The 14786-nt window shown below is 46.5% G+C and overlaps 1 protein-coding gene across 2 annotated transcripts in view; it reads right to left on the bottom strand.

Annotated features, from left to right (window-relative positions):
* The window catches only part of LOC119970497 (endoplasmic reticulum aminopeptidase 1-like), a 111909-nt gene that overhangs the window by 72167 nt on the left and 24956 nt on the right, over window positions 1-14786 (bottom strand). For both annotated transcript variants that reach the window (XM_038805223.1, XM_038805221.1), the window contains exons 3-5: window positions 5807-5945; window positions 2792-2926; window positions 757-877 (exon numbers count right to left, since the gene is read on the bottom strand). In XM_038805223.1, coding sequence (XP_038661151.1) covers window positions 757-877; window positions 2792-2926; window positions 5807-5945 — 395 coding nt within the window. The remainder of the gene's footprint in view (window positions 1-756; window positions 878-2791; window positions 2927-5806; window positions 5946-14786) is intronic.

Raw genomic sequence — 14786 nt, 5'->3', positions numbered from 1 at the left:
GCAGAATCATAAACAGCTATCCAGAACCTATGAAGTCATGTACACAACTCCGCTTCAAATGAAATTCAAAACTATCTGCTATCACCAAATTATTCCATGTTATAGCAAGCTGCTAAATGAAGCAGAACTGCAGCCTCTGCAATGAATGCAAAGTAATGATAATAAAGTGTCGCAAGTAGGTGTGCATTAACACTGCAATGAAGTTACACTGAAAATCACCTGTTTGCTATACTGCGTTGCCTGTTTGGGTACACCGAGGGAGAATTCAGAATGTCCAATTCACCTAACAAGTACGTCTTTCAGGACTTGTGGGAGGAACCGGAGCACCCGAAGGAAACCCACGCAAACACGGGGAAAACCTGCAGACTCCACACAGACAGTGACCCAAGCCGGGAATTGAACCCAGGTCTACGCAGTGGCAAGCAGTAGCATGCACCACCCATACCTCAGATCATCTTTCCGACCCAGATGAATTGGTTGATAAATCTACTACAATTTTACAGAGGTTTCATTTTCATTGTGATATTTTTACTGCACTCGTTAATGACTTTGCACTAAACTCCGGCTGTGACGATTAAAATTCAATAAGTAGCCCATTAAAGTAAGCATTTTAACAACTATGCTCTAGCTTTAAAAATAATTTTATGTGACATATCAGATAAATGCCTTAAAATAGCAGAGGAAATTAAACTAAGAAGAGATTATAGAAAATCAAAATTCCATATGTTAAGTAGTCAATATGCTGTTTTGTTTTACCTTGTTTTGGCAGTGGATATGGTATATTAAAATAGTCTTCATAAAAGTCCAGGAGTCTCACAGCAGCATCAAGTGCAAAGGAAGTCTGATTGATCTTCTCTGGGACAGAATACACAGAGATCTATCAGAGAGAAAAATTAATTAATTAAATTTTCCTGATGAAGAGGAAAATATGTGTGTTTTGTTAGCACTTTATTTCAAAAGTAAAAGGCAGCCCCACAGCGATGACATGCTGCCATGAGCCTGAACAAGCAAAGAGTGGGGCATCTGATCCATCAATCTGATTGGCCATCAACTCTAGCTGCCCCAGCAGTGCCAGAACCCAGTAGTGGGCTGTGCAGAGACTGCAAGAGGCCAACATTGTAGAGAGCAATGCATCCCAGAGAACCTGGATTCGGGTAAGTCCAGAATCTTTGGGAAGGGAGGGAAGTTGGGGTGTTTTGGAGGGGAAGGGTCGAAGGGGCAGGGCAGATGGACTTTGGAGGCCAAGCAGGGGGGGGCGGGGGGTATCATCTTGGCAGACTGGGGGGAGGCCAATGGTGAAAAGGCAGATTCCCTCCCTGTTCCCACACCGACAGTGTAACATTTGGGTCAATTGGATTTTTTTCAAAATGTCGGGTGGGCTGCCAATTTCTGCTCCCGCCCACCTACTGCATCATGGGAAGCCAGCGTGTTGATCTGGGGTTCATGACCCAATGTCACCATGCTGGAGTTTACACATGCGTGGGATGACACCAGTACCAGCCTGAAAATGTAAAATCCCAACCAATTTAGTGGGATTAGAAAACAAACTGGCAAAACAACGGGCCCCATCTGAATCACACTTTCCAGTCTCACAATGACATTGCTAACACTCCCAGTTAAACATGCTTGCCGGACTATTTCATACTCATATGGAGAAGGATGTACGTGATGCATGCAGTCAAACACTCCTAAAAAGATTATTTTGTTTGTAATAAATCCTTTATCAAAAATATGAAGCATGCAGCATGAGAGAAATAGAGTAACTAACATTTCAAACTATACCTAGGATCTCACTTGTGTGCAAATAGTAAAATCTCTGATTTGGATTTTGATTTATTGAAGAGAATTTCTAACTGATATGCAATAGCTATTCTCAATTTTATGGAAATATAATAATAAGTTTAGAAATAACGGGCAGGATTCTCCCGCATTTGGCGGGATGGCCTGACGCCGGCTCCAAGAACGGCACGAACCACTCTGGCGCTGGGCCACCCAGAAGTTGCGGAATCCCCCGCACTTCCGGGGGATAGGCCGGTGCCGGAGGGTTGGCGCCACATGGTCTCCGTGGTCCCACGCATGCGGAGAACCGCCGGTGTGTTCTGGCGCATGCGCAGAATCGCTGGCGTGTTCCTGCACATGCGCGGGGGGAGTTCCTCTCTGCGCCGGCCACGGTGGAGCCCTACAGAGGCCGGCGCAGAGGGAAAGAGTGCCCCCACGGCATAGGCACGCCCGCAGATCGGTGGGCCCCGATCGCGGGCCAGGCCACCGTGGGGGGCCGCCCCCCCGGGGCTGGATCACCCCGCGCCCCCCCCCCCGCCCCAAAGGACCCCGCTAGACAGCCGACAAGCCAGGTCCCATCATGACGGACCATGTACATTTCACGCCAGCGGGACTGGCCGAAAACGGGAGGCCGCTTGGCCCATCGTGGCCCGGAGAATTGCCGGGGGGTGGGGCTGCTGCCAACGGCCCCCGACCGGCGCGGCGTGATCCCGCCCTCACCCGAAAACCGGAGAATACGCCAGCCGGCGGCAGAGCAGGATTCACGCAGCCCCCCCCCCCCCCCCCCCCCCGGCGATACTCGACCCTGTGGGGTCATCCAACATGTTTAGATTATAAACTATAACATAATTTCAAAGTAAAAGGCAGCTGAAATGATACATACGATTACTGTTTATTGGCACAGTTAGAGCAACTCTCAAATGATATGTCACATGCTGTGCCTGTACACAAATGATACATAAAGCCAATACAAGGCATATTGTTGCACCGTGAGGAAAAACTGTTAACATACCTTAATTCCATGTTTAGTTTCTTTACTGACCCATTTAAGGTCTGCCACGATGAAGGCCACAAGGTACGTGCTCATCTTAACACTCACATCAAACTGGTCTTCAATAAGTCCATTGGCTAGTTTAACAGAGCTTATCTAAAAAAAAAAATGATTTTCCTTAGAAATACTGATGGGTAAAAAAAAATTTACATCCTCTTTGTATTCTTGGACTTGCAGATAGCTGCAATAAACTTCAGGACGAGGAGGTGGGGCAACAGGGATCAGGGCCTTGAGACAGTTTTTATAGATATTGTGATTGTTCAAGCTTGTTCTAAACAATTAACCATCAGCTTAATAATTAATCATTAATTCATAGAATGTTCCGGCATTTGACAAAAAAAACTTATTTAATTGAAATGACAAAAATATTTTTCCTGCATTCCAATTGCCTATTTAAATAAAGTTCCGATTTTCCTTTTGACAGGGGGTTGGTGGGAATGGTGCAGTTCTGGCATTCATCACCAGTGATCTGCCTGAGGTTTGTTATAGCTAAATTCTTCTTTCTCCAGATTACTTTGTCTTTTGCTTTCCTCTTCAAGGCTCCACACAATCGCCCCTTTTCTATTGCCCGGATCCGACCTTTTCTACCCTTATGATCCTTTCCTTCCAACCATTCTTTCAACATCACAATCCCGCTCAACATATGCACAATTTAATTTAATTGTATCTTTTCTGATAACTTCTATTTAATTGCATGCTTCTTTGATCCTTGTCAACACTTCATTACTTTTCTTATTTCTCACTTTACTTGCCACAGCACCATAGCACCATCTGAAAGCCCTCTGGTGGCCTGACCCCTTCTATGCTCAGAATTCATGTTTCAGCTAGATGCAGCACACTAAGCTCAGAGATTAATCTGGAAAACTAAAGGAATATACAACTGATATTGCCTTGTCCTTCAGCTATCCTCATTCCAAGGGTTTGTCACACTATGAACAATCTTTCTTCATCGATTGCTATTATTTGCTGCCCTCAAAGATTAACTAATTCAAAACCACCTTCAAGAATCCTCCTCAAATTACTATTTAACCAATATAACTATGGTTGTAGGGCCAAACCAAATGTGGAGTGCACAGTTCCTGAAGTAAATAAAAGTACATTACAGAAATCAGAATTTGTAGATGCACAGTTTAGAGAGACAATCTATTAGGAACCAGAGAATCAAGTAGGAATAGTGGACTGTGAAAATAGGGTCACATGCGAGAGACGCTGAAGGGCTATCCAGAAGTCCATGGACCCAATAAGGTACCAAGGTGAGACATGAGGATAACTGTGAAACAAATTTTGTCATTTGACCAAAGTATAGGTGCCAGATGAGTTTGCTCGAGAATATGGGTACGTTTCACCCCAAGTTGATCAAACAACTTGCTTCATTGTGCATAAGTGCTCATACAATAAACGTGTTAGATAGCAAGAGGTATTAACATTAGATGGAAGGAAATCTCAGAAGGTCAAATTCCTCAGCCCCTTCAAAGAGACGAAAATGGAACTCAGCAGCTGTAAGGAAGTACACAAATGGAGCACAAATTGTACCCTGGTGGGTACAATTAAAATCATATGTCACATAGATGCAATGTTATTCTTCAGTAGGGGTGTGCTATAGGATTTGCACCTTCATAGTTACTTATCATGTACTGTCATCTTCTTGTTGTAGGTGCACCAGACAAAATTGTTGGGCTTGGAACATGCAGAAGTGGGCAGCCACTCAATCACAACTGGGTCTTTAGAAAGTTCTCATGATGCCTCTCCAACTGCTACTTTCACGTGTGCATGGAGCAATTTGTTAGATAGAGCAGTGGTACTTATAACGGAAATTAATTACGATGGGATAACAAGTACTGTATAGCACACAGAACATATTCATTGTGATTTACAATGAAGATCCAGGAAAGAACTTTGGACTTTACAGTCGATTTTTCTAAAATATATGCTTTTTTAAAGCCACTGTTTTGCTTCTGATAGCTTCCCTCTTGTGTTATCGTGTTTGGACAGTTGTTTTGTCCAGTATGCAGTTCAACGTCTCCATTTTAACAGCTGTCTTTAGGGCCCCTTATAAGGCATCATTAGTTATGATGCAAATGCCGGAACTACTGTTTAAAGTTCCAAGAGTTTGATTTTTAAAAAAGGACTCACATTTCTAAGATGGGTTTCAGATATTGGGTCTCAGAGTTTATGGGGCGGTGTCATCAGCCATGTTTCAAGCAGATAGCCTTTAACTCCATTATTACTTTGGAATCAGTGGTGAACTCACTATTCCTTGTGAGTATGGGACCAATGGATACTCTGGATGTTGCATGGAAAATTATTTGGTGGTAGATGTAAGCCATCTGGATATTCATATAGTGATATTCTTTTCAATTAATGTGTACTATGAGAGGAATGGTTTTATTGTTGCAGTCAATACAGCTTGTGCTCTACCTCTTTCATGAAACTGTGCTTCTCTAGATCCTGTTACAACCAAGGCTGAAATACAGCATGCACGATTTAATGGAAATAAAACAGAGTCCCGTGTTGAGTGTGTTTATCTGGGTATTTCCCGGTGCTGCCAGAGCTGAGAACCAGGCACTATTAAATGGGACTCTGCTTCATTTCTGGGCTTCAAGCTGCAGTTAGTTCTGTTTCCTCCACTGACAAGTGTCTGTGGTGATAACAAATTCCCCTTCTATGGTCATACACTTCCTTCTGCTAATTCCCTTACAAGTTAAGTAAAGTGAGACTCGTTGGTTCACCTACACTTCTGTGTGTAATTTGTGTGAAGCAATATATACATAATATACTCATAATATCCCCCTGCATTGGCATGAGCTAAAACTTTGATCACTTCCTATATATTTCACTTTTAATTAGTAATTCCTCTCATGATGGTGGGTTCAAACTTAAATGGATTAACTTAGAAAAGATAACATAACAGTTCAAAGACATTTATAACTAGAAAGCAAACGAGTGGTGTGAATAAGGAAGCTCAATTTTACATACAACGGGCATGTTGGACACAGCGATATGTCTGGATTCTCTGCGTATTTTGATTGAAAACTTGGCTTTGAAAGCAGGTTCATCAAAGCATGGAAATGCCATGCGTGCGGCAGTGGGCTCAAACTGGGTGGATGCCAACACACTGTATAAAACAGAAAAAAATAAAAGCAGTTAACCTTCTTTTGGACATGTCTGCATAACATAGATAAAATGGTGCTTGGTATCTCAGAACAAAATAGACTGAATTACTCAGAGCATGACACAAGTGAACGTCATGTGACGTCCACCAGAATAGTGATAACCCAAGGTCAGACTGCTACTAACAATCATTCGTTGTTTACATTATAACAGAAGGCTAGAAATTAAAGTTTGACGTATTAACAACAAATACTTAACATGTCTAGATAACATTCCTTTTCAAATCTATTTTAATTTAGCCATTAAACAATTTAAAATCAACTAGCTAATATCAGTGCTAAAACTGCATATGAAATATCCTGTGAATGTCAAGCACTGGTTCACTAATATTGCTCATACTTCTATGAAAATATGCAAAAGGTCGTTGAACTCTTTCTCATGGGTGAAGACTTTCAAATTGTCTTCAAGCAAGTATGGATAATGGATTAGAAAGAGTTAGACTTGTGGCTTGTGCAATCAAATGCATTCATGTGGCCATCAAGGCTCCCACAGACTAGCCAGAAGTTTTCATGAACAGGTAACCTGAGCAAGGATCAAGCAGAATGCCCCATAACCTCCTGGCTCCACACAAACCCAACCCCTGCCACAACACCACTCCCTCCCGTCCTGACCCCCGCCATACAACTGAACCCGACCTCCACCCCCGCTGAACTAACACCAACCCCGACCCACCCCGACCTGGCTCCCACCCAGTCCTGACCCCAACCCCACCCCTGTCCCAACACACAATCTCAATGTACGGCCACCCCTCAACCCCTCAATATCCAACCCCCACCAACGTCAGAACTCCCACCCACCTCATCACATCCACTTATCCTCAATCTCTACGACCTCCTCTATGGGAATTAGAATGGCCAAGAATAAATGCTTGCGGTCTTTGTTCCTTCCTTGAGGTTATGGGCTGTCTTCTCCTCCAAGCACAAGGATAGTCACTGTCTTTCTGCCCACACTGATAAACACTGGTGGTAGCCCAGCCCAGCTCCATGATTGGGTCAGATGAATGCCTCCTGCATGTGGTCACCTTTGTGGAAGCTTACAGGACTCAAATGACAGACAGGTGCCTCACACTGAGATGCAGCCATGCCTTGGACAGTATATGCTATTGCCGGATCCTTTGACCACTGACTGCGTTGTTATTCCCTCTCCACCAGACTGACCCTCTCATGTTGCTTTATACAAACCCCAAAAATGAAAAGAGCTGTGGAGTACTTACTTTGGCAGACCTAGTAAAGTCTGATGTGTTTGCAGCACTGTATCCAGGTTCAGGAGGTGAGTTGACTCCACAGTACTCACCTCCTCTACATTCTCCATCTCCGCTTGCTTGGTCAGTCACAAAAACCGAAAATACAGGACAGTCTCAGTAGGTCTGACAGCATCTGTGGAGAGAAAAGAGGGCTAACGTTTTGAGTCTGGATGACTCTTTGTCAAAGCTCAGCTTGTCAGCCTTGACAAAGAGTCACCCAGACTCGAAACTTTAGCCCCCTTTTCTCTCCACCGGTGCTGTCAAACCTCTGGAGATTGGCCAGTATTTTCTGTTTTTGTTTCAGATTCCAGCATCCACAGTAATGATTTCAATTGTCAGTCATGCTGGCCTCCTCCGCCCATGTCTGAAGATGCAAAATCTACCCCTGCAGCCTGGAGGAGAACAAGAACAGGGCCACCCAGTGTCTTCCTTCTGCTATTCTGGCTGTGGGTTTCCTTAAATTTAATCGTGTCCCAGGCAGTCCCTGTTACATGCAATACTGGCAGCTATTTAAATATGGTGCCAGCATTTGCCCCAGTATGAGCTTAAGCCACCTCCGCACTCTCAGCTGTTGGCCCTTGCACCTCCTACTGTTAATTGTCTGGATGTTAACAAATCACCAAGTAGCCAGCCGACCCTCATCCAAGCGGAAGTGGCACCCACTTCCAGTCCCAATTTTGGGATCTTTGGCCTAGTCACAAAATTCAACCCATTTTTTGCAACTTTGACCAGTACAGCCGGAGATTCAAGTTAGATTGGATTTTCTCTAACATGGAGCAGCAAGCCTGAAAACAAACAGGACTGTGAGGAAAAAACATGTTTCAGGTGTTGGGGAAACAAAGGTAGTTTTATGGGATTTATATTTGTACGGGTAAACATTAGAAGTAAGGTGGAGTTTTGAGTGGTTTTAATTTAATGTTTCTATGCCTAGAAGGGTAAAACATATAGTTAGGACAATGGTGTATGTAGGTGCTGTGGTTGGTTCCGTTCCAACTGTGTTTCTATTGTGCTTAGAGAGGGCTATGGTGTGAAGAATGTCTAAACTAGCAGTGATTGCTTAGCAACTGTGGGTCTTCAAATGTAGAAAAACTTTTAAATTTTAGTTTTAGCTTGATATATTTCCATTTAAGAAAAACGCCTGGGAGTGAACATCTCTCAACTCTGCCAAGAGAAGATGGATAGGACGGGAGCAGCCAAAAGGCAGACTTCCCAAAGGACCCGTTTCTGTCTAGATAACCATGGAAGTGGGACAGAAAAAATGTCCCAAGCCGACTGAAGTTAAGAGAACACAGACCAAGATATTATTCAGAAGCATTCAAGGAAGAGTAAGCAAAGTATTCTGAGTTAAAGAGCCTATTGTAGTGACCAGATTAAAATTAGGAAAGCAGACTTCAGAGTTGAATCAAAAGTTTGATGCCATTTGATTGAGTCTGGAAATCGAGGGTTAAAGCAATTGTGAACAGTTTGTACAACAGTAAAGACAGAAATCCGGAAGGGGTGGTGTAAAATCTGGATACTGGATTAACTGTTAAAAGTGGAGCAGAAGCTTTGTTCAACAGAGTAATTTAGAAAAACCTGGACTGGATTTCAGAATGCAAACCACTAACGGAAAGCCTTCGGGCAGCACGGTAGCACACGTGGCAAGCACTGTGGCTCCACAGCGCCAGGGTCCCAGGTTCAATTCCCCGCTGGGTCACGGTCTGTGCGGAGTCTGCACGTTCTCCCAGTGTCTGAGTGGGTTTCCTCCGGGTGCTCCGTTTCCTCCCACAGTCCAAAGACGTGCAGGTTAGGTGGATTGGCCATGCTAAATTGCCCTTAGTGGGAGGGGTTATTGAGTTACAGGGATAGGGTGGAAGTGAGGGCTTAAGTGGTTCGGTGCAGACTTGATGGGCCAAATGGCCTCCTTCTGCACTATGTTCTATGTATCTATATATTGTGAAAGAAGATTTTAAAGCATGTTTTTGGAGTGGGGTTTGGAGACTCTCCTGTGCAATCACCTGGGGCGATTCTGAGGAGAAACACACAGATATTAACTTGGGTTCAGAGCAGAGTGTATATTTGACCACAGCTAATCTGTGTGCTTAAAGGGATTTTATGTTACTGAAATCACTGTAGCTTAAGATATGCTTTGTAATCCATGTTACCCTTAAAATCTGTGTATAGTTGTGAAGCAAAGGAGTATTGCAAATGAATCCAACATTTCATGTTTCATAATTTTTTTTTCATGTTATTAAAACAAATGATAGTAATAATGGAAAGCTTAGCAACAATGGAATTTGAGAACCAGAATATGCTCCAATGCATTTTGAATTCTCTTCATTGTTAAGTACTTCAGGATAATTATGGATAGTTTTATTTTACTCAGATTCTCAATACCTGGTATTCAGATGGATGCTGTACATCATGCGTTATGCATATTGGGTAAAGGAATGTTAAGTAGTGGGATAGGTTGTTTAAATACCTGGTATCTAGATTGATGCTGTACATCATGCGTTATGCACATTGGGGAAAGGAACGTTAAGTAGTGGGATAGGTTGTTTAAGAGAACCTTATCCTAATTTTTCTCTTAAGAGGTTAAGGGGTGAATAAGGAATAATTTCCCACCAGTGTTCTTGTGTCACCACTACCTTTAAGAGTGTTTCCTTGCTGAAATGTCATAAACATTTTCAGTGTTTTTGTGGCTATTTCACTGAAGATGACCTGCTGAACCCCAAGGAAACTCAACCTCCAAGTCTGAAACTACCTTCAAGTCTGAAAGGCACCATTTAGAAGGTTTAGAATTTTTTTAACTAAAAGAGAAATTAATTAAGGTATTAGAACAAAGAACAAAAGAATAAAGAAAATTACAGCACATGAACAGGCCCTTCGGCCCTCCCAGCCTGCGCCATTCCAGATCCTTTATCTAAACCTGTCTCCTATTTTCCAAGGTCTACTTCCCTCTGTTCCCGCCCATTCATATACCTGTCTAGATGCTTCTTAAATGATGCTATTGTGCCCGCCTCTACCATCTCCGCTGGTAAAGCGTTCCAGGCACCCACCACTCTCTGCGTAAAAAACTTTCCACGCACATCTCCCTTAAACTTTCCCCCTCTCACTTTGAAATCGTGACTCCTTGTAACTGACACCCCCACTCTTGGGAAAAGCTTGTTGCTATCCACCCTGTCCATACCTCTCAATTTTGTAGACCTCAATCAGGTCCCCCCTCAACCTCCATCTTTCCAATGAAAACAATCCTAATCTACTCAACCTTTCTTCATAGCTAGCACCCTCCATACCAGGCAACATCCTGGTGAACCTCCTCTGCACCCTCTCCAAGGCATCCACATCCTTCTGGTAATGTGGCGACCAGAACTGCATGCAGTATTCCAAATGTGGCCGAACCAAAGTCCTATACAATTGTAACATGACCTGCCAACTCTTGTACTCAATACCCCGTCCGATGAAGGCAAGCATGCTGTATGCCTTCTTGACCACTCCATCCACCCGAGTTGCCACCTTCAGGGTACAATGGACCTGAACTCCCAGATCTCTCTGCACATCAATTTTCCCCAAGACCCTTCCATTGACCATATAGTCCGCTCTTGAATTTGATCTTCCAAAATGCATCACCTCGCATTTGCCTGGATTGAACTCCATCTGCCATTTCTCTGCCCAACTCTCCAATCTATCTATATTTTGTTGTATTCTCTGACAGTCCTCCTCGCTATCTGCAACTCCACCAATCTTAGTATCATCTGCAAACATGCTAATCAGACCACCTATACCTTCCTCCAGGTCATTTATGTAGATCACGAACAACAGTGGTCCGAGCACGGATCCCTGTGGAACACCACTAGTCACCCTTCTCCATTTTGAGACACTCCCTTCCACCACTACTCTCTGTCTCCTGTTGCCCAGCCAGGTCTTTATCCATCTAGCTGGTACACCCTGATCCCCATACGACTTCACTTTTTCCATCAACCTGCCATGGGAAACCTTATCAAACGCAAATTGTTCGATAAATTAAATTTGAAATGTGTTTCTTTTCTTTGCCAACACAATTGACTGCAAGTTTCAGTGCATCATTTGCAAGGAAAATATTGGCCTGTTTGGACAAGTGCTCAAGAAGAGGTTAAACGCCCAGACGGAGTGGGGAGTCAAACGGCCTGTTTCCATGCTTTACTTTCTATAGTATGTAAAACAACCTAACCAATTTTGTCAGTATTCATATGAACAACATCAAGGGGGTTACTTAAAAAGGAAATAAAATTAGAGATCACTAGAAATACAAGGCAAATTGATCAGCCCCTAAAACAATTTAGCTTCTACGGTTAAGATCCTTTGACTGATTCCCCGGAGGAGGCGTGGGCCTTCGTGCGGACGGAGAAACTGGAACTGGACTTGAACTAGGGGTTGGGGGTTGCGAGGTCGGCTGTAAGATATTAGTGCTGGATTCTGCTGTTGCTGTGTTCTCTTTTTCTTCTGTTGTTTTCTTCTTGTTTTAGTACTTTTGCAATTTTGATATGGTTATTTACGGAGGGGTTGTTCTGCTATGTTTTTGTTTTTGTGCTGTGGGACATTGTTTGGGCTGTGTATCTTGAGGGGAGGGTCGGGGGGGTATGTTGTATTCTATGCCGGAGTGGGGGTATGGAGTGGGGCTGATATTTGGGAGCTGCGTCAGAAGGGTGTGGTGGGGCAGGGCGAAAGCGCGGGCTTTCCTCTGGTTTCCCGTGCTGCGGGGCTGGGGGGTGGAGATGGTGACGGGGGAGGCGGGTCCTTAACTGGTTCTTCCCCGCGCTGCAGCGGTGCCAGGAGGAGGGATAGATTGGGGGATGATCCCACTTCGGGAGGGGTCGGGCTAATGGCGGGAGTTTCCGGGGTCAGCAGAAGTTAGCTGACCCACGGAAGTACAATGGAGGACGGTTCGCGGCTGGGAGGGTTCCTAGCCTGGGGGGGAAGGGAGGGGGGGAAAGGGGAATACCGGGTTGCTGCTGGTAGGGTCAAGAAGGAGCTGGTGGGGGCTGGGGGGACAGAGGTGAGGGGTTGTCGCTATGGGGACGGGGTCGAGCAGGGGGTGCTGGCCTGGGGCGGGCAGTCGACGGGCTATGGCTAGTCGACGGGGGAGGGGGGCGGGACGCCCTCTGATCCGGTTGGTCACCTGGAATGTGAGAGGGTTGAATGGGCCGGTGAAGCGGTCGAGGGTACTGGCTCACCTGAAGGGGCTAAAGGCGGATGTGGCAATGCTTCAGGAGACCCACCTGAGGGTGGCGGACCAGGTCCGCCTGAGGAAGGGATGGGTGGGGCAGATTTTCCACTCGGGGTTGGATGTGAGGAACCGGGGAGTGGCGATTCTGGTGGGGAAAAATGTGTCGTTTGAGGCACCGGAGGTGGTGGCGGATAAGGGGGGTAGGTATGTGATGGTTAGGGGCAGGCTACAAGGAGAGAAGGTGGTACTGGCTAGTGTGTATGCCCCAAATTGGGACGATGCGGGCTTTATGAGGCGTATGTTGGGACGGATCCCGGATCTGGAGGCGGGAGGTCTGATCATAGGGGGGGACTTTAATACGGTGTTGGATCCTTCACTGGATCGGTCCAGCTCTAGGACGGGTAGGAGGCCGGCGGCGGCCAAGGTACTGAGAGGGTTTATGGATCAGATGGGTGGAGTGGATCCATGGAGGTTTGTGAGGCCGAGGGCACGCGAGTACTCTTTCTTCTCCCACGTACATAGGGTCTACTCTCGGATAGATTTCTTCGTGGTGAGTAGGGGACTGATTCCGAGAGTGGAGGAGGCCGAGTATTCGGCCATTGCAATCTCCGACCACGCTCCGCATTGGATAGAGTTGGAGATGGGAGAGGTGCGAGACCAACGTCCGTTGTGGCGGTTGGATGTGGGGTTGTTGGCGGAGGAGGAGGTGTGTAGGAGGGTCCGGGCAAGTATTGAGGGGTACCTTGAGGTGAATGATACGGGGGAGGTTCAGGTGGGGATGGTCTGGGAAGCCCTGAAGGCAGTAATTCGTGGGGAGCTGATATCCATCCGGGCACACAGGGAGAGGAGCGAGAGGAGTGAGAGGGATAGACTGGTGGGAAAGATGCTGGAGGTGGACAGGAGGTATGCAGAGGCACCAGAGGAGGGACTGTTGGGGGAGAGGCGCAGCTTGCAGGCTAAATTTGATTTGCTGACCACTAGAAAGGCGGAGGCACAGTGGAGGAAGGCACAAGGGGCAGTGTACGAACATGGTGAAAAGGCGAGTAGGATGCTGGCTCATCAGCTGCGTAAGCGGGATGCGGCTAAGGAGATTGCTGGAGTGAGAGATAAGAGTGGGAATGTGGTGCGGAAGGGGGTAGAGGTGAATGAGGTCTTCAAGGATTTTTACGGGGAACTGTACCGGTCGGAGCCAACGGGGGAGAGGAGGGGAATGGAGAGGTTCCTGGACGGGCTTTCTTTCCCGAAGGTGCAGGAGGAGAAGGTGGAGGGGTTGGGTGCGCCGATTGAGCTGGAGGAGCTAGTTAAGGGGATCGGGCAGATGCAGTCAGGGAAGGCACCGGGGCCGGATGGGTTCCCGGTGGAATTTTATAAAAAGTTTGTGGATCTAGTGGGCCCCTTGCTGGTGCGAACACTCAATGAAGCGTGGGAGGGGGGGACTTTGCCCCCGACGATGTCACGGGCGCTGATCTCGTTAATTTTAAAGAAGGACAAGGACCCCCAGCAGTGTGGTTCATACAGGCCCATATCTCTCCTCAACGTGGACGCTAAGGTGCTGGCAAAAATCCTGGCCACCAGGATAGAGGACTGTGTGCCAGGGGTTGTGCACGAGGACCAGACAGGTTTTGTGAAGGGAAGGCAGCTGAACACGAATGTGCGGAGATTGCTGAATGTCATTATGATGCCGGCGATTGAGGGGGAGGCAGAGATAGTGGTGGCACTGGATGCGGAGAGGCCTTCGCTAGAGTGGAGTGGGGGTACCTATGGGAGGTGTTGGGGAGGTTTGGATTTGGTGAAGGGTTTATTAGATGGGTGAGGCTGCTATATGAGGCCCCGATGGCGTGCGTGGCCACGAATAGGAGGAGGTCGGAGTACTTCTGGCTTTACCGAGGGACCAGGCAGGGTTGCCCCCTGTCCCCCTTGTTGTTTGCACTGGCAATCGAGCCGCTGGCGATGGCATTGAGAGATTCAGAGAGGTGGAGAGGCTTGGTGCGAGGTGGAGAGGAACATAGGGTGTCGTTGTATGCCGACGACCTGTTAGTATGTGGCGGACCCGGTGGGAGGGATGCCGGGAGTGATGGAGTTACTAGCCGAGTTTGGGACCTTCTCAGGTTATAAATTAAACTTAGGCAAGAGCGAGGTGTTTGTGGTGCACCCTGGAGACCAGGAGGAAGGAATTGGTAGGCTCCCGCTTAGGCGGGCAGGGGAGAGCTTTAGGTACCTGGGGGTGCAAGTGGCCAGGGACTGGGGGACTCTCCACAAGCATAACTTTACCAGGCTGGTAGATCAGATGGAGGAGGAGTTCAGGAGGTGGGACATGCTGCCATTGTCGTTGGCGGGGAGGGTGCAGTCCGTCAAAA

This window comes from Scyliorhinus canicula, chromosome 8 (assembly GCF_902713615.1).
Source record: "Scyliorhinus canicula chromosome 8, sScyCan1.1, whole genome shotgun sequence".
Taxonomy (NCBI): domain Eukaryota; kingdom Metazoa; phylum Chordata; class Chondrichthyes; order Carcharhiniformes; family Scyliorhinidae; genus Scyliorhinus; species Scyliorhinus canicula.
The sequence above is the reverse complement of the archived record's forward strand: the minus strand, read 5'-3'. Positions and strand labels throughout refer to the sequence as shown.